This window comes from Malania oleifera, chromosome 7 (genome assembly GCF_029873635.1).
Source record: "Malania oleifera isolate guangnan ecotype guangnan chromosome 7, ASM2987363v1, whole genome shotgun sequence".
Lineage (NCBI taxonomy): Eukaryota > Viridiplantae > Streptophyta > Magnoliopsida > Santalales > Ximeniaceae > Malania > Malania oleifera.
This window is the reverse complement of record NC_080423.1, coordinates 31,832,279-31,850,529: the sequence shown is the minus strand read 5'-3', so window position 1 is coordinate 31,850,529 and position 18,251 is coordinate 31,832,279. Positions and strand designations below refer to the sequence as shown.

The 18,251-nt window shown below is 38.3% G+C and overlaps 1 protein-coding gene across 2 annotated transcripts in view; it reads left to right on the top strand.

Moving 5' to 3' along the window:
• Positions 1 to 386: 386 nt before the first annotated feature.
• LOC131160256 (protein SET DOMAIN GROUP 40) overlaps positions 387 to 18,251 on the top strand; it is a 36,883-nt gene continuing 19,018 nt past the window's right edge. Inside the window, exons 1-5 of one of the 2 annotated variants that reach the window (XM_058115708.1) lie at positions 387 to 683; positions 795 to 942; positions 1,151 to 1,282; positions 1,454 to 1,594; positions 2,859 to 3,152. In XM_058115708.1, coding sequence (XP_057971691.1) covers positions 451 to 683; positions 795 to 942; positions 1,151 to 1,282; positions 1,454 to 1,594; positions 2,859 to 3,152 — 948 coding nt within the window. In that variant the 5' untranslated portion in view covers positions 387 to 450. The remainder of the gene's footprint in view (positions 684 to 794; positions 943 to 1,150; positions 1,283 to 1,453; positions 1,595 to 2,858; positions 3,153 to 18,251) is intronic. The other variant, XM_058115709.1, reaches the window with a different exon arrangement.

The following is an 18,251-nucleotide window of genomic DNA, read 5'->3' as shown; positions in this document are numbered from 1 at the left end:
AAGTGGATATGAATGAGATGATTACCTCTTCTCCAAGTCCCTATTTATAATGGTGGAGGTTGACCATCTTTTAGTCCGACATTGACGAATATTTTATTGCGCTTGTGGGGATTACAGAGATTTTATAAGCATTTATGTGAAAGTTTTAAGTATAGTTTGGTAACCAATCTCTCTAATAAATGTGTCGTTCGTCCTTTTTATTAAATATATTTTTGTGTCGTTCTTCCTTTCTAGTAAATATATTTTTGAGTATATCAGTTTGTTTATTAGTTAAGTCATAAAATTAAATTTCAAAAATATTTATTTATATATTGTAAGAGGTCAAACGAGCTCATAACCTGCTATTTGCGAGCTGCTTGATTCATTTGAACCACTATAGGGTGATTGAACCGATGAACCGGCAAACTGGAGTTAGTCCTGGTTCGGTAACGCTAACACTGCCGGTTTTTCATGCGGGGCCCCGACCAGAACCCGAACGCCTCCCACTCTCATGCTCCATGGCCGATCCTTTGCACGAGAGGTATGATGGAACTGGAGCAGCAAAATCACCTCGAGAGGTTTCTGAAATGGGCGGCGAAGTTGGGAATTTCTGACTCGTCCACCAACACCGTCGAACCTGAAATCCCTGTTAGTTCCTGTTTGGGCCATACTCTGTCGGTCTCAAATTTCCCTGACGCAGGCGGGTACGACGTCTCACCTTCTTTCTCATCCCTAATGTTCTATAATTCATTTTCTTCTCAATTACCGAAACTTAGATGACATTTTTTCTTTCCCTTGTTTTTGCTTTGCTGCAGTAGAGGTTTGGCTGCTGTTCGTGATCTTAGAAAAGGAGAATTGATTCTCAGAGTTCCGAAATCGGCCTTATTGACCAGGGAAAACCTGTTGAAAGATGAGAATCTCTCACTCACTGTCAAAAAACACGCTTCTCTTTCCTCTTCTCAGGTCCTATTTGTTTCCCTCGAGTTAGTGATTTTATTGTTGTGTGTTTTTTTTTTTTTTTTGATTTGTTTCTGGGAGTATGTGAGGAAAAGAAAGACCTTTTTGTGCCACTTTTCTTAGGAACAAAGTGGTGGAAACTTTGTTATAGTCCCTTTGATTTGTTGTTTGGAAACTTGTCTCTGCATTGATTGTTTATTTATTTTTCCGGCAGATTTTGGCAGTATGCTTATTAGCAGAAATGGACAAGGGAAAAAGTTCTTGTTGCTACCCTTACTTAATGCAGCTGCCGCGCAGTTATGGCCTACTAGCGAGTTTTGGTCAATGTGAAATGCAAGCTCTGCAGGTTTAGTATCTGATTAAATATGTATATGGTTCTTGGTTGCGCTACATTTTATTTATATGATTTAATATTTGTTTAAAAAAAGTATGATTTATAGAAATAAGGATTTTCTTTTAATCTATGACTGTTGTTAAACATTAGCAATCTTTCTAAAATATTTGGAACCACAATTAGGTGGAGGATGCTATTTGGACTGCAGAAAAGGCTGCATTGAAGGTTAAATTGGAGTGGGAAGAAGCTAGTGCCCTCATGCAAAAACTTAGGATCAGGCCTCAACTTCAAACTCTCAAGGCTTGGGTTTGGGCTTTTGCAACAGTGAGTTTTGATCTACCTCTTTGTTAGAATAGTAAAATGCCATGACCTAGTGAAATCATTGGATGGGCGATCTGGATGTGGTCCTGCTAGAAAACTTACTGTTAAATATAATAATATATTGAACCAGCATTTTTCAGAAGTGTTCTACCAAGATTCCAAGTTCGATTCATATTTATAATCATTCATTCTGGGCACTTAGATTTTTCTTATCCTCTTTTACTGTTTTTCTTGTTGTATGCCACAAGGATACGGAATCTAGTCATGTGAAATGGAAACTCAACACCACAACCTAAGTGTTTCTCTGGCAATGTCAAAGAACAGACAACAACAGCAAACAACTGAGCCTAGGTCCCAATAGGTGGGGTATGGGACAATATCTGTCACTCAAAAATGTTGGGAGATCATGTTTAGAAAACGTGCATTCCTAAACTCCTAACTCCTTCCTTACGAAAACCATGCAGGTAGTTACTTATTTGACTTATTGGATAGAGTGCCAGTTGTTATGGACGGGTTTGGGCATTCCTTTATGTACCCCTGACTTTATTCTTAACATCGCCCACTCAAACATGATGATGGGCACGATCTTGTACAGTTGTACTTTTCATGTTATTCCTATTTCTGCCATAACTTTAGCTCAGTTCATGCAGACAAATGGGTTGTAGGACAGGCAATGTACATAAGACATTCATGCTCCAAACTTGAAACCTGTCGAGGGCAGGATGGAGACATCAACCCAAAACGATGAAGGAAAAGTTAAGGCGATATATTTTTGTACCCAGGCTCATTTGGTTACATGGTAATTTGCCCATTTGGCTAGACAACAATGCTAGAATTTTGAAGGAATCTGCTACCTCTCTTCTTGTTTGGGTTATAGTGGTTCACTTTGCCTCTCTTTGTTGCTCTACCAGAGGTTTCTTTAGAGATTTTTCTGACTGACAGGCAGAGAGATTGAATAGCTTGACTAAGTATGTATTTTTTTTTTGCTTTTACTTCTTTTCCCTTTTTTTTTTTTGGCTTCTGGAGTGCACGTTATCACTGTTGTTTCACACTTTCCTCTCTCAACATATTTCTTTGTTAATTAATGAAATAAATGGAGAAAACACAGTCAATAATACTACATAATATCCATGTGAATACGTAGTATGCATCCATTTGTGTCTTCATTTGGTATGATAAAAATTACATTATTTTCAGTATTTTTCCTTCTATATTTCTAGTTTTGCAGTCAATATAATTAAAACTGGTATATTATCTATGCTTGAAGATATCCTCCCGGACACTTCATATACCGTGGGATGATGCTGGATGTTTGTGCCCTGTGGGGGACTTATTTAATTATGCCCCACCTGGAGATGAAACATATGACTTTGGAGATTTGGGTACTCAAATGCATGCCTCTTCATTGCGTGTTGGTTCATTTGGGAATGGACAAGCTACAGGAAAATCAGACTTAGAGCAGTTTGATGCCCAGGAACAGAGGCTAATAGATGCAGGGTATGAGGAAGATGTTGCTGCATATTGCTTCTATGCTAGGAAATATTACAAAAGAGGAGAACAGGTATGGAAAAATTTGTTTTTCCTTTCCTCGAAAACTTTGTAAGCATTTTCGCAGTGGCTTTTGATTGTTCTTGTAACTTTGAATTATTTCACCTGTTGTCTTGTTTTCCTAGCTTTACCAGTCCTCTAGGAAATTTTAGCGAACTTGGTTTTAGGCTTTAGGGTATAGGAAACTTGGTTTTCCTTTCCTCTAAAATTGACTCAGCATTTTCACAAGGGCCTGTGATTGTTCTTGTGATTCAATTACTTCATTATTTCTTACCTCTTTTCTCATTCTTCTAGCTTTATTAGTCTTTATCTAGGAAATTTTATAATTTCTAATAGACTAAGTTATGACTAATGTCAAATTTCTAGATTGCATTTGCAACAATTTAAAATGTTGAATTGTCTTACTTGACCATGGGTGGGATGCTATTGCTGGAATTATTTAATTAATACAACTTACTCCAGTTCTTGGAAATATCTGTCTCAAAATCTGTCAGTTGGAAATATCTGTCACAAATCTGTCAATCTTTCTTCTTTAATATTCATTATAAAGTGTGTAATGGGGAGAGAATTTGTTTCTGGGAGGACTGTTGGATTCGGAATGTGCCGTTGGCTATTGGTTTCCCTTCTTTGTTTCATCTTTCTAATCTCCATGAGTCTCCCTATTGCAGCATTCCTCATTTTGCGGGAGGGGGGGGGGGCATTCGTGGGATCTTCACTTTGAAAAGAAATTCAATGAGAGGGAAACTATTGAGCTTGCTTCTTTGACCATTGTGCTTGATTATTGTTCAGGTGGGGTTGATAATGTGTTTGGAATCTTGATTCTTCTTCGGTTCTCATGCAAATCTTTTTTTCTCTCATTTGATTCATCTCCCTAATGTCAAATCTTTTGGCCTCTATTCCCTAGTCTGGAAAGCTAAAGTTCCTTCGAAGGTCAAGACCTTTTCTTGGACTGCTGTCCTTGAGAGAAATCAATGCTAATGATCTACTTCACAAGTGAAGACCCAGCAAGGCCCATCCTGATATTCGTGTTCCTTCAGGAATGGGGAAACCTGCTCTCACTTGTTTCTGCATTATACCTTTTCTTGGGGACTTTCGAATAGTTTATTTGGAATACTTGAAGAAATTGGGTATGCTCAACTTCTTAGGATTTTTTTTTTTTTTTTTTTTTAATTTTAAATTTGTATGACTATGTTAGGAGGCTTTGTTAAGAAAGGAGAGGAAAGTTTTCTGAAGGCGGACGTTCTTGCTATTATTTGGTGCATTTGGATGGAAAGAAATGCCAGAATATTTGAAGGGGTTGCAACTTCCGATAATATGCTTTGGAGCAGAGTGGTCTTCTTGGCTCTCTTTGTTGTTCAACTAATGGATTCTTCTGGCATGTTTCTTTGGAAAACGTGCCGCGGGATTGGCTGGCTCTTTCTTAAATTGCTTTGTTTTTTACCTTCTGTATTTTCGTCCTTCTTTATAGATTAAAAAATCTTCATTAAAGCAAGAAGATTTACAGAAGAAGAGAAAAAGATATCCTCTAAAGTGAAACAAAAAAACAAAGAACAAAAGAAATAAAACAACAAAAGAACAAAAGAAATAAAGTATTTAATTCAATGCTGCCTTCCAATCCCTTTGGATGTTGGACAGCAAATACCCTTAAAAACCCTAGCCAAAAACATAGATTTCTCCCAAATCAATTTTGTTGGAGTATTATGGTCTTAAAAATCCTAGCGTTCCTTTCAAGTCAAAGTGCCCACAATATAGCAAAAACAACGCAAATCTAAAACCTTTTCTTTTTCCTCTTCCTTCCAAAACCCCAGGATTGTACCAATATGAATTCAAAAACAGTCTTCAGGGCCACCTAATCCTCGCCAAAGCAAGAAAACAAATTTTCTACAACACTCTCCTAAACTCACAATGCAAATCAAATGGTAATTAGTCTCTCTCTCTCTCTCTCTCTCTCTCTCTCTCTCTCTCTCTCCTTGTCACACATCATGCAAACATCAGGATTGAAATCTTTATAAGGCCCCTTAATCTAAAGCAAGTCGTTTGTGTTAACCTTGTTGATAGCCAAATTCCAGATGCTTCTAAGGAAAGACCCGAACAGTCCCCAATCCAAAGCCTAGCATCACCTTTACTATTGAATAGGGAATTCAAAACATTCGAAAGGCAAGTGCATCTTCAATCTCTCTCTTATTGAGACTCTTGAAAAAAAAATGGAAGCCCCAAGACTCAAGACCCCCATTAGAAGAATAAAATTTTGAAAATGATGCATCCTGCAAAGAGGAAAGTCTATACAACCAAGGCACAAGGTGAAGTCTCACCCACCCATATATTTTCCCAAAAGTGAACCCTATCCCCAACACCAATAGAAAAATTGAATGAGAGGAAAGAAATAGCCGTAAACCTGTGAAACAAATTTCCAAGGGCATGCATGAGAAACAGTGTCACTCCCTTTGGTATCCCACCCATTTTTATGGATACCATACTCTTTATTATTTTGTGCCATAATGAATCGGACTCAAAGGGAAATATTCATAACCATTTACCTATTAAGGAAATGTTCTAGAAGCCAAACTACTAATGCCTAGGTCTCTCTTAGATTGTGGTTTCTTGACCACCTCCCAACTAACAAGATGATCCCTTTTATCCTCTCCAATACCCGACCCAAATATCTTCTTGAAAGCAAACCCTGCCCCCAACACCATTAGAAAAGCAAATAAGAGGAAATAAATTGCCATAAATGTGTGAAACAAATTTCGAAGGGCATGCATGAGAAACAATGCTACTTCCTTTAGTATCCCACGCATTTCTATGAATACAATACCTATTCATTATTACCTTGCGCGATAAGGAATCAAACTCTAGGGGGAATCTCCATAACCATTACCTATTAAGAAATTTTTTTTAGAAACCAAACTACCGATGCCCAGGCCTCCCTCAAATTTTGGTCTCTTGACCGCCTCCCAACTAGCAAGATGACCCCTCTCATCCTTTCCAATACTTGACCCAAATATCTTCCCAAAAGCAAACCCTATCCCCAACACTAGTAGAGATACGAATGAGAGGAAAGAAATAGCGATATACCTGTGAATCAAATTTCCAAGGGCATGCATGAGAGACGGTGCTATTTTCCCTAGTATCCCACCCATTCCTTCTTTATTACTTTGTGCCATCGATGCAGGAGCAGCATCAAGGATTTGCAGCCATGGAGGAGATTAGAAGAAATCGAAGAGAGGAGGGAAAGGGAAGGGAGGAAGAGGGGATATGAGGGGAACTCATCTTTACTTCTCACTTCTCAAATTCAAATTGAACAATAACTGCCCACAACATGGCTTTCACACACTATTTATTTGAAAGCCTATTAACATGAAATTACATATAAACCCCTAAAACTACAACATTATGAACATACCCCTCCTAGAATACACAAATACTACAAACAAGCCAGCAATATACATATTCCTAATACAAGCAAGCTAAACGCACATAATTAAACAATTAACTAACTGTGCACATTTGGTTTTAGGAACCAATAAACCATTGACCCTATTCTTGGACATAGCCTCCAAATTGGGTAGAAATGATCCATCCAAATTCTTACTTCTCGTCCTATGTCAATTCCCTCCTTCTGAAAAGAATGCGACTCCGTTGAGTTGAGGAAGGTACCAAGGAGCCCATCACTTAGTGAGTGGGAGAATTCGTGATGGCATCAACTTATACTTGTTGTCAATGGAGAGGGAATAGGAATTCTCATATCCATCATGCTTAACCTTCCTATCAAATAACCATGGATGACCCAAAAGGATATGAAAGGTTTGGAGAGAAAGGATATCACATTGCACTTTCTCCACAATGGAACCAATCTTGAAGGTAAGTAAGCAGCGATCATGGACCTTTAAGTTGGTTTTATTCACCCAAGCAATTTTGTATGGGTTGTGATAAGGCTCAACTTCCAAATTCAACTTCTTCACAGCTTCTTAATATACTACATTTGTGCAACTACTAGGATCAACAACCAAAGTACAAAGCTGCTTTTGGCGTATCACATGAGTTTGAAAGATGTTAGTTCGCCTCAATCTTCTTATTCTTCATCTTGTGGGAAGAGAGCATATGTTGACGCACTAAACAGTTTTTCACATTGCCATCATCATCTAAGTCACTTGGGATTTCTGTTTCAACTTCAACAATTTGAATTCCATCATCATCATCATCATCTTCTTCTTCTTCTTCTTCTTCTTCTTCTTCTTTTCTCTGTAACAGCCATGACTTGGTTAGGACGTTGTGCAACTCGATGCCCAAAACCTTGATATTTAAATCATTTAAGTGATGCTTGGCTCTCAGCATTTGATTTGGAATGCTCGGGGAAGAGGGTGGGGGGGGGGGGGGGGCTTCCAATGGTATTATTGTGGACTCCTTTACCCAATTGCTTAACTAGATTCTCTCGTACAACTTCGCTATTATTCTTCTCAAATCGAAGGGCTCTGAGGTAGCTCTAGTAGGATTATGTTGCATATCCTCCCCAATCTGAATGGCAACTTTTACTGCATCCCCAGCTATAATGAGACAACATGCAATTTGGAGGTAATAGCTGGCTTCAACCCTTTTTTGTAGAAAGCTATCATCACATCCTCTTTCCATTCTATGTCTGCATGAGTAGCCAAATAATAGAATCTTCTAGTCACTGTCTTTTCTTGCTTCAAATCAAAGAGTTAAAGATGAACACGCTGCTGATAATTGGGAGGCACAAATTGCTCCTGCGTGGATCACTTCATCTCATCCCATGTAATCTCGCCGAAACTCCTTTTGAAGATCTCCTGTTGTTTACTCCACCAAATTCAAGCAATCCCCTTCAATTTTGATTCAGCCAATAGCCTCATTTACAACAAATCATCAACTTCATTAGGAGAACCATCACCATTAAAATCTAAGACTTATAGTGTAATTCCCTTATGATTATTTCGGCCTTCACACAACTCAAAATTATGAGGGACAACAGCTATTCCACTATCTTGTTTGGTAGAAAATTCCATGGGCCTTTTACCCAAGGCTGTAACTCGGCCATTAGCCTATTCAAAGCATTGGTAATAGTCTCCAATTTTCCATGTTTTTCACCCTATTGGATAACAGTTCCACCTTTGCAGATAATTCAACATCGGTCACCATGATGCAATTATATATTGCGAAGGATTCTTAATTGATTTGTGAACAAGTCTCAATTGTTCATGCAAACCACAAAATTCACTCTCAATTATTTAAGAACAATCTTCAAGTCACCTTTAATCTTGAGTATCACGTAGAAATGAAATTAATTCACTTAGAAAACTCACAAATGCAGCAATAGAACCTGATTTTTAGTGCTGGCAGCAAGAATTTCTGATTTATCATAGCAAATTATCACACATGCAAAAAGATCAAGTCTAGAACCAAAATAACATGCTGCATAACAAATTCCTAGGAGAAAACACCAAACTCTTGGGGCTAGGACCAATTTCTCCTGATTCTGGCAATAGGAGAATACTCTAAAAGTTTCTCACTTGCAGGTTGCCAGCATGTGGGGCACGTGTGCCATTGGCGTGGGTGCTTTTTTGGGAGATGGTAGATTGAATGGTGGTAAGTTGAATGGTAGTGGTGGTGTGTCAAAACAACTCTGACAAGGATGGATTTTGAAGGGGTCAGCGACTGGAAAATTTCAGGATGCTTTTTTGGGAGATGGTAGTTTGAATGGTGGTAAGTTGAATGGTAGTAAGTTGAATGGTAGTGGTGGTGTGTCAAAACAACTCCGACAAGGATGAATTTTGAAGGGGTCAGCGACTGGAAAATTTCAGGATGCTTTTTTGGGAGATGGTAGATTGAATGGTGGTAAGTTGAATGGTAGTAAGTTGAATGGTAGTGGTGGTGTGTCAAAACAACTCCAACAAGGATGAATTTTGAAGGGGTCAGCGACTGGAAAATTTCAGGTAGCGTGTTGGGCTTCACAACTGGATAGACAGCAAAATTTTGAGAGGAATGGTTGCGGTGATTTCTATTCCAATGGAATGGGTGGTGTTACAGGATGTTCATTGGAAAGTGGTGTTTGAAGAATTGGGGACATGACCGAATTTTTGAAATTGTTTGGAACTGTTTTTTTTTTTTCACTGAAATTTTAAGGCAGAAAAAAATCAAGGAGAGAAAAAAGAAGAGAAATAGAGAGAACGAGAGGGGGAAGGAAGAATAAAGAAGAAGATGAAGCAGCAGAGACGGGGAGAGAAGTTACAGAACTGTGGGGAGAAGGAAGAAGAGAAGAAGAGTGGGGAGAAAAAGAGTGAAAAGGAAAGATGAGGAAATTGAAATGGAAAAATGGGATTGTGGTTGGGCTCTGATACCAAATGATGTAGGGGCGGCATCAAGGATCTGCAGCCATAGGGGAGATTAGAAGAAATTGAAGAGAGGAAGGGGGAGAGAGGTGAGAGGAGACACAAGGTAGAACTCACGATCACTTCTCAAATTCAAAATCAACAATAACTTCCTATCTTTCACACACTATTTATGAGAAAGCCCCTTCATATGAAATTACATATAAACCCCTAAAATTACATTACATTACAAACATACCCCTAGAATACACAAATACTACAAACAAGCCCCCAACATAAATAATCCTAATACAACCAAACTAAATAGACATAATTACTAGCTAAGCACATTTGGGTTTGGGACCCAATAAACCATTGACCTATTCTTTGACTTATGCGTCCAAATTGGGTTGAAATGATCCATCCAAATACCCACTTCTTGTCCTACATCAGCCACTGTTTGGAATCTTCTCTAGAGATAAGAACCTCCCATGGTGGGTTGCCCTCATTCTAAACATTAGGAAGTTGTTGGGCCCTTTGAAGGTCCTGCTGTAAGGGTTGTTAGTCTCTGAAAAGAGGAAGGCCCTAAGTTCATTAATTGTTAATCTTCTTTCTTCCAAAGATAAACAGAAATGAAAAAACTTTTGGCACTTTTTTCGATTATCTTGAAAGAAGCTGCATCCTCAATAAGTGAAAAAATCTTGCTGCCAATGACCAAAGAGGATTCCCTCGATGACAGAAATAATCTAAGGTTTCGAAAGGAAGTAATGATAGGCACTCTGTTTGGGTTTGGATTTTAGGTTTTCTATGGTTAAACAAAAAGGTGACAGGATAAAGCTAAGAGTAGGGTTGTGCTGCTAGAGGTTTAGATTAGGAGATGAAGCAATTGGGCTAGAGAGGCTAGGCTTGCTAATGGAAAGATGAGGAAAAATTTGATTAGGGAGTTGGAGATGGGGGGAGGGAGAATTATTAAAGATCCTAATAAGACTGCTTCTGAGATCTCTAATTTCTATGAAAATCTCTAATTTGAGGAGGAGGCTTGGAGATTGATTGTTGAGGGGTTAGAGTGGAATCCTATTTCTAGAGATAATGCTTTGGTTAGAGAAAACTTTTGATGAGGAGACAGGGATAAGGCTCTGGGTTTGGATGGTTTTAATTTGGCTTTCTTTCTAGATTGCTAGGATATTATTAAGGATGACTTGCCTAAAATTTTTGTTAAATTTTACGGGAAGGGGAGGCTGAGCAAGAGCATTAATTCCACTTTTATTACCCTTGTGCCTGAGAAATCTAGATGCATTAAGGTAGAGGACTTAAAACGTATTAGTCTAGTCTCTAGTGTGTATAAGATCATCACCAAAGTTCTAGCTAATAGGTTGAGTGCGGTGCTGGATAAGTCTATTTCTACAGCTTATAATGCCTTTGTGGGGGGAAGACAAATAGTAGATGCTATTTTGGTGGCTAACGAGGTGGTGAAGGATATTTATGGGAGGAAGAAGAAGGGTTTCATTTTTAAATTGGATTTTGAGAAGGCCTATGATAGACTAAGTTGGAGTTTTTTTGGTTAAAATTTTTTGCGAGAAAGGGTTTTGGTGAGCGTTGGCGTAGGTGGTTGAGGGGTTTTTTGTCTAATGTGTGGTTTTTGATAAAAGTGAATGGGGAACCTAAGGCTTGGTTTAGGGCTTTGAGAGGTATTAGACAAGGTGATCCACTTTTCGTTTTTTGTTCGTTTTAGTAGCCAATGTGTTGAGTAGAATGGTGGATAGGGCTGTTGATAGGGGGATGTGAAAGGGTTGGAAGTGGGGAGAGAGGGAATGGTGGTCCCTCATCATCAGTTCTTGTGGATGATACTATTTTCCTTTTAGAGGATCTTAATTTTTCTTTCAGATGTGTTTTGGATATCCTCAAAAGTCTTTTGAGGAAAAGCTTTAGGTCCTAGATTCCTTGATTATCATCACCAATAATCACAATATCATCCACATATACAATAAGCAGAATCATGCCGGATGAAGTATGATGATATAAAGTGATCAATTGTACACTGTCGGAGGCTAAACTCAAGTACTATAGCACTAAATTGACCAAGCCATGCTATGGGAGATTGTTTTAAACCCTTTAATGATTTCTTGAACTAAATTTGAGCTTGGCTCCCCTTGAGCAACAAACCCCCAACCCTAAGTGGTTGCTTTATATAGATCTCCTCTTGGGTATCACCATGTAGGAAAGCATTCTTCACATCTAGCTTATGTAGAAGCTGATGATAGGTGGTGGCTAAGGAGATGAATAAACGTACCGAAGCAAGTTCACTCCTGAGGAGTATGTGCCTTAATAATCCAAACCATACACTTGAGTATATCCTTTAGCTACAAGGTATGCCTTCAATAGAGCCATGAAACCATTTGGATTGACTTTCATGGTATACACCCAGCAACAACCAACCATAGACTTATTAGGAAGAAGAGGCACCAACTCCTAAGTATTATTATCCTATAGTGCATGCATCTCTTCATCATTAGAGTCATCCACTCAGAATTGGATGGGGCTTCAGAAACAGATTTTGGAAGAGGAAAAAATGATAGAGTACTAACAAAACAATAATATGAAGGTGACAAGAAATCATAACAAACAAAATTAGAGATAGGATATTGGGTACAAGCATGTTTACCTTTTAAAACAGCAATAAAGGATCAACATCTTGGGAAATGGGATCATCTGATGAGGGAACTAGAGGCGTAGAAGTGGAAGCTAGAGGAGATTCTCCTCCCTTGAGTCCTTGTGTGTACACTTGCAAAATGGGACAACCCAAGCAACAAGGACTCAAATTGGATGAAGATATAGGAGGATTGTGTAGAGATAATAGGCTAGGATCTAGAAGGCTAGGTAGAGGAAGGGACTCATCAAGGTCAACAAAACTTAAGGAATCAAAATAGTATAGTGCAGACTCAAAAAATGCGACATCAATAGAGTCAAATAATTAATGTAAAGTTGGGCTATAACATCGATATCCCTTTTGACTATAGTAAAAGTCCATAGAGATACATTTGATAGCACAAGGATCCAATTTATTAGTTCCTGGACTTAAGATGGACTAAAGACATACTATTGAATATATGAGGAGGAAGTGTGAATAAAGGAGCTTTATGGAAGATAATTGAATTTGGGATTTTACCACCAAGGATAGAAGATGGCCTTTTATTGATGAAAGAGCAAGCAATAAGCATGACTCCACTCCAAAAAATTTTGGGGACATTCATTTAATGCAATAGGGCTCAATTGGCTCAAGAATATGCCTACTTCTCTGCTCTGCAACTTCATTTTGTTTTGGAGTGTGGGCACAATATGACTGATGGATTCTACTAGAGTTAGTCATATTGGAAATGAATTGAGTATTGAAGTACTTTGGAGCATTATCACTATGATGTATCCTAATTGGCATATCAAACTGAGTCTTTATTTGAGAACGAAAGGCACAAAAGATATTAAGCAACTTAGAATGATCTTTCATTAAATAGAACCGAGTCATTTTGGAGAAGTCATCGACAAATGTGACATAGTACCAAAACCCAACTTTGATGTGACACAACTAGGATCCCAAACATCGGAATTGACTAACATGGAAGTGCAGACAGTCCATTTATTGACTTGGGAAGCAAAGGGAACTTGATGATGCTTTCCTAATTGTAAAGACACATACTCAAGATTGAACGGGAGTGATCTTTCATTGGGGAGGGAAATTTGGTCCTGGTCTTTGGATCAGTCGGGAGTGTTTTCTTGTAAATCTTTTTTCGAATTCTCGACTCACTCGAATTCTTCTTTCCCACTCTATCGTTTCATCTAGAAGGCTAAGGCTCCTCCAAAAATCAAGGCTTTCACTTGGTTGGTTGTGTTTGATATAACTAATACCTGTAGCTTGCTGCAGATTAGGAGACCTTTGAAGGCTCTCTTTCCCGATGTGTGTCTGCTCTTTTACAAACATTCAGAGATGGCTTCTCATCTTCTTTTGCACTATGATTATTCTTGGAGGTTTCGGAATATGCTTTTTCGTAATTTTGGAGTGAGCTGGTTTTGACCTTCTTCGATTGGAGAATAGTTAGCTATTTCTTTCAAAGGCTTTTGTACGAGAAAGGACAAGGCAGTCCTTTGTAAGTATGGAATATTCACAGTTTTATGGGGGTTATGGTTGGAGCGTAATGCAAGGATATTTAATGGGAAGAATTAAATGGGGTGCTGGTTTGGGGAAAAATTCAGTATTTAGCCGCATTGTGGTGTGCTTGTTTGGGTTTTTTCAGGTGAATTTGTGTCCACGAATTACATGGAGATTGGAAGAACATTTTGAGAATGGCAATTTATTATTATTTTTTTCTGGTATTTTTTAGCTGGTTTTACTGGATAATTCCAGGCCTTCTTTGGGGAGATGTCTCATTCTCCCTGGTGTAAATTCTCTTCCTATGAATGAAATTTTCTTTTTCTATAAAAAAAAAAGAAAAGAAGAAAAGACGCACACAAGATTAGATATAGATGATAGAACTCAAAGTGGGAACTAGCTGTTTTAACTTGTCTAATGACGGATGACTATAAGGCAACAATGGATTTGATGTGGTGTAGTAGCGACACTGCTAGCAATAGGATGATAGAGCAACTCAAAGTGGTAAAGTCCACTAGCCTCAAATCATGTGCCAATCATCTTCCCTGTCTTCAAATCCTGAATTATGATAGAACCAGGAAAGAAGGTTAAAAAATAATATAGTGTCTTTGTAATTTTACTAATAGACACGAGACTGAAGGGTGATATAGGGATGTACAAAATAGAAGAGACAGAGAGATGGAAGGAGTAGGATTTTCTGTTCCTATCCTTTAATTGTAATAGCGGAGCCATCAACAAGGGTTTTCGATAGATTTTTAGAATACTGGGGGTTAGAAAAGAAGTTGGTGTCACTTGTCATATGGTCAGTAGCAGCAGAGCTGATAAGCTAGGGACTAGTGGGAGAGATGCCAGATGACATACAAACTGTAGGATTACCCTTTTGTGCTAAAGATGCAATGTGATGAGATGCTTGCTGGGATGTCTGATACTGCAAGAACCTTGAATACTCTTCCTCTGAGACAGTTATAGTATGCCATTCACCTGAACAAGTGACTGACGAGGGAAACACACTTTTGGGATTTGGGGATGCCATCCCAATGTACAAACAATCTTTGGTACGGCAGCAAGTCAGAAATATGCAGCGAACAAAATGCTCTTGGGATTCACAGACTCTGTACCAATGCTCACAAACGAAACCAATGACAAAACAAGGTGAACTTCTAGACTAATTGAAACAACCACATAAAAGATCAACCATTCAATCAACCACGAATGAGTCACCAACAACCAGATACCGGACTGTATACTGCCACATCCCCCAAAAATTAGCCTACATGCGCTGCCATGGTCACAAAACACCAGCTGATCACCTTAATAATACCGAACAGCAACTAATGAATTGCCATGTGTGAACTATTGAAAAAGGTCAAATATTTTAACAAGAAACATGACCAGCAACTTGATATTATGGTCTATGGAAGAAATCAAATATTTCTGGAAAGAATTGGAACAGAAAACTTGCTAAAAACCTCTTATGCGCTGGCATGTGGAGTCAGAGCTGGCTTCAGGCTGGCGCATGGTGGCAAGTGGGGCACTCCATGGCTATGAAATTTCATTTGTCAATATATTGGCAGGCTGTGTGTGTACCTGCGGTTGTTTTTGCAGGATATGAAGGGTTTCTTTGAGTTTCTGAGTGGGCAGCAGGTTTGAAGTTTAGGGTTTGGTTTTGGTTTGAGGTTGAGAATTTGGTTTTGATATGCACTTAGGGTTTAGTTGGATCTTTCTTCGATACCATGTTGAAGTATTTGGTGAATTGAAAAACCTGATCACGGGGATAGTTCTCTCCCTCTATTTATAATAAATGTCAAAAAGTACATACCAATGACCGTAATACCCTTACTAACTCACACTTATTATCATAACACTAGCACATAATAATAATGCCAGATGACCAAAATAACCATTAACATGTTTGATTCTTTTTATGCTCAGGTGTGGATTGATAAATGTGTTTAAAGTCTTGATTCTTTTTGGGATTTCTCGTGCAAATATTTTTCTCTCATTTGATCCATATCCTTTGGGCTCTTTTCTCTAATTTGGAAAGCTAAAGTTCCTTCAAAATCAAGGCCTTTTCCTGGATCGAAGACACAACAAGGTCCTACTTCTCGATATTTGTGTTCTTTGCTTCAGCAGACCTGCTCCCACTTGTTTGTATGTTGTTTCTTCTCCTGGGGACTTAAGAATAATTTTTTTTGGGATATTTGGAGTAAATTGGGTATACCTGGCTTTGTTGGATTGTTTTTGTATTGCTACATTTGGAGGTTTTGGTAAGAGAAAGGAGAGGAAAGTTCTATGGAGGTGTACTGTTCTGGCTATTATTTAGTGCATTTGGATGCAAAGAATTGCCAGACAGTCAAAAGGGTTTGCGGCTTCTAGTAATATGCTTTGGAGCAGACTCAGCAGAGTGGTCTTGTTGGCGTCTCTTTGTTGTTCAGTTGATGGATTCTTCTGGCATGTTTCTTTGGAAGACATGCAGCAGGATTGGGTGGCTTTACTTTCTTGAAATGGTTTGTTTCTTTCTACCTTCTGTATTTTCTTCCTGTTTAGTTGCTTACTTATTTTAATGGGAGAATATCTTGTCCTCCCTGTTTCTTATTTTTTACTTTTTTTTTTCTTGATTGCAGTCTTTCTTTCTTCCCTTCATCCAAAAAAAAAAAAAAAAAAAAAATCCCTGCCTAAAGAAAAGGACTTTCAAAATGGAATATTGTTGTGGTACAAAAAATGATGATTTTTCCAGTAGGGGCTTTCAGAGTTTTCTAGGCTGTAATAATATCTTTGAGATCAACACAGTATTCTGAAATTTGTGTCAGTCTCCAAATAGAAAATTCTAGTTAAGACTAACATTGGTATGACATGGTTTGCAGAAATGGATAAGAATGTATTGGTGTATATTGAGGAGCAATCTGTCAGAGAACATTTGTGGTGATGAAATAGTCTCAATGTCAATATGTTCAATGGAGCAATTTTCTTGAATAAAGAATGTTCATCCCTTGTCTAACGTTCATATAAGTTTTAGGTTTTTTGAAGCTCACAAAATGGTTAAAAATGTGGACAAAGCACATAATGCATCAAGTTTGCTAATGATTCTAGGGAGTGCTGTAACCTTGATATTTGTACAGAGTAGTGTTGGGGAATCCATGATGGTCGATTTATGCATGCCTGAGGTCTAGAAATTCTGCCAGATGTATACATTATCATGATGGTTCGTAGCAATTCATCTAAAGTGGTCTTTTATTTTTTAATTGGGTGAGGAGTATTTAACATTGTAAGAGAAGAATCAATTGTCATCATTTGTTGGTCATTCAAAGTGGTGATTTGTTTTTTAATTTGGTGAGGACTATTTAACATTGTAAGAGATGAATTAATCATCATTTGGTTTATATATATTTGTGTTTGCTGAGTTAGTAGAACATCATTTTCACCGCATTCGTCGTGCATCACTGTTGAAGGCTTCCAAGCATTTATAGTAATCATACCATAAAATAGTGCTTGAAGTATCATCATCATCTCTTAAGATATGTGTTTACATTTTCAAACAGTTGTTCTTCATGTTCCCTTAACCAGGTTAAAAGGTATAACTTGATTTTCAGGAGGGAATTAGCTATAAATTGGGAAGGCTTCAAGAACCACCTTTTGTTTATCCAAAGTAGGCTTTCAGCCTTTATCGTCCATTTTTGCTCCAGCACCAGCAAAATGGTTAAGGGAGCACATAAAGTAGCCGATTAGTTTTTTGTGGAAAATTCAGCTCCTTATTGATGGTTTTTGAAAACTCTTTTTAGAAAAAGCTTAAGTGAAAAAAAATAAAATAAAATCCAATGCCTGTCTAAAATGATCCAAACTGCATGTTCAACACTAAAATATTTAAAATCAAATCAAAGTCTTAGCCCCATAACAAGTTTCAAAAACCTATCTTTATCTCATAGCTTCCCCCACCACCCTGGCGCGCGCGCGTGCCCAAAGTAAGCCTTCAGGCTTTATCCTCCATTTTTTGCTCCAGCACCAGAAAAATGGTTAAGGGAGCACAAAAATTAGCTGAGTAGTTTTTTGTGGAAAATTCAGCTCCTTATTGATGGTTTTTGAAAACTCTTTTAAGAAAAAGGTTAAGTGAAAAAAAAAAATCCAATGGCTGTCTAAAATGATCCAAACTACATGTTCAATAGTAAAATATTTAAAGTCAAATCAAAGTCTTAGCCCCATAACAAGTTTCAAAAACCTATCTCTCGCAGCTTCCCTCCCCCCCTGTGCATGCATGCACACACACATACACACAAAGTTACCTGGATCCCTGCCCCACCCCCCCCCCCCCGGGGCGGCGGGAACCACAGTCTGGGTTGTGTGTACTGATTGATGGGTCAATTGCATCTTGGATCGATGGGGGTCGGGATCGAATTCCCCAAAAGTGGCAACCCCGATTTTTTAACCGTTCTCAAATAAAAAATCATATGAAAATATTCACAAATTTCAAAGACCATGCAAAAGTATTCACTACTGCTGTGAAGCCTGCCAGGGAGGGGGATAAGAGAGTTTAGTGTGGCTGCAAAGCCTGTGATGAGAGAGAGAAAGGGGCTTACTGCTGCTGCGAAGCCTGTGGCGGAGAGAGAAAAGAGGGCTTTATTCTGCTGTGAATGTGGATGGATTTGAACTGACC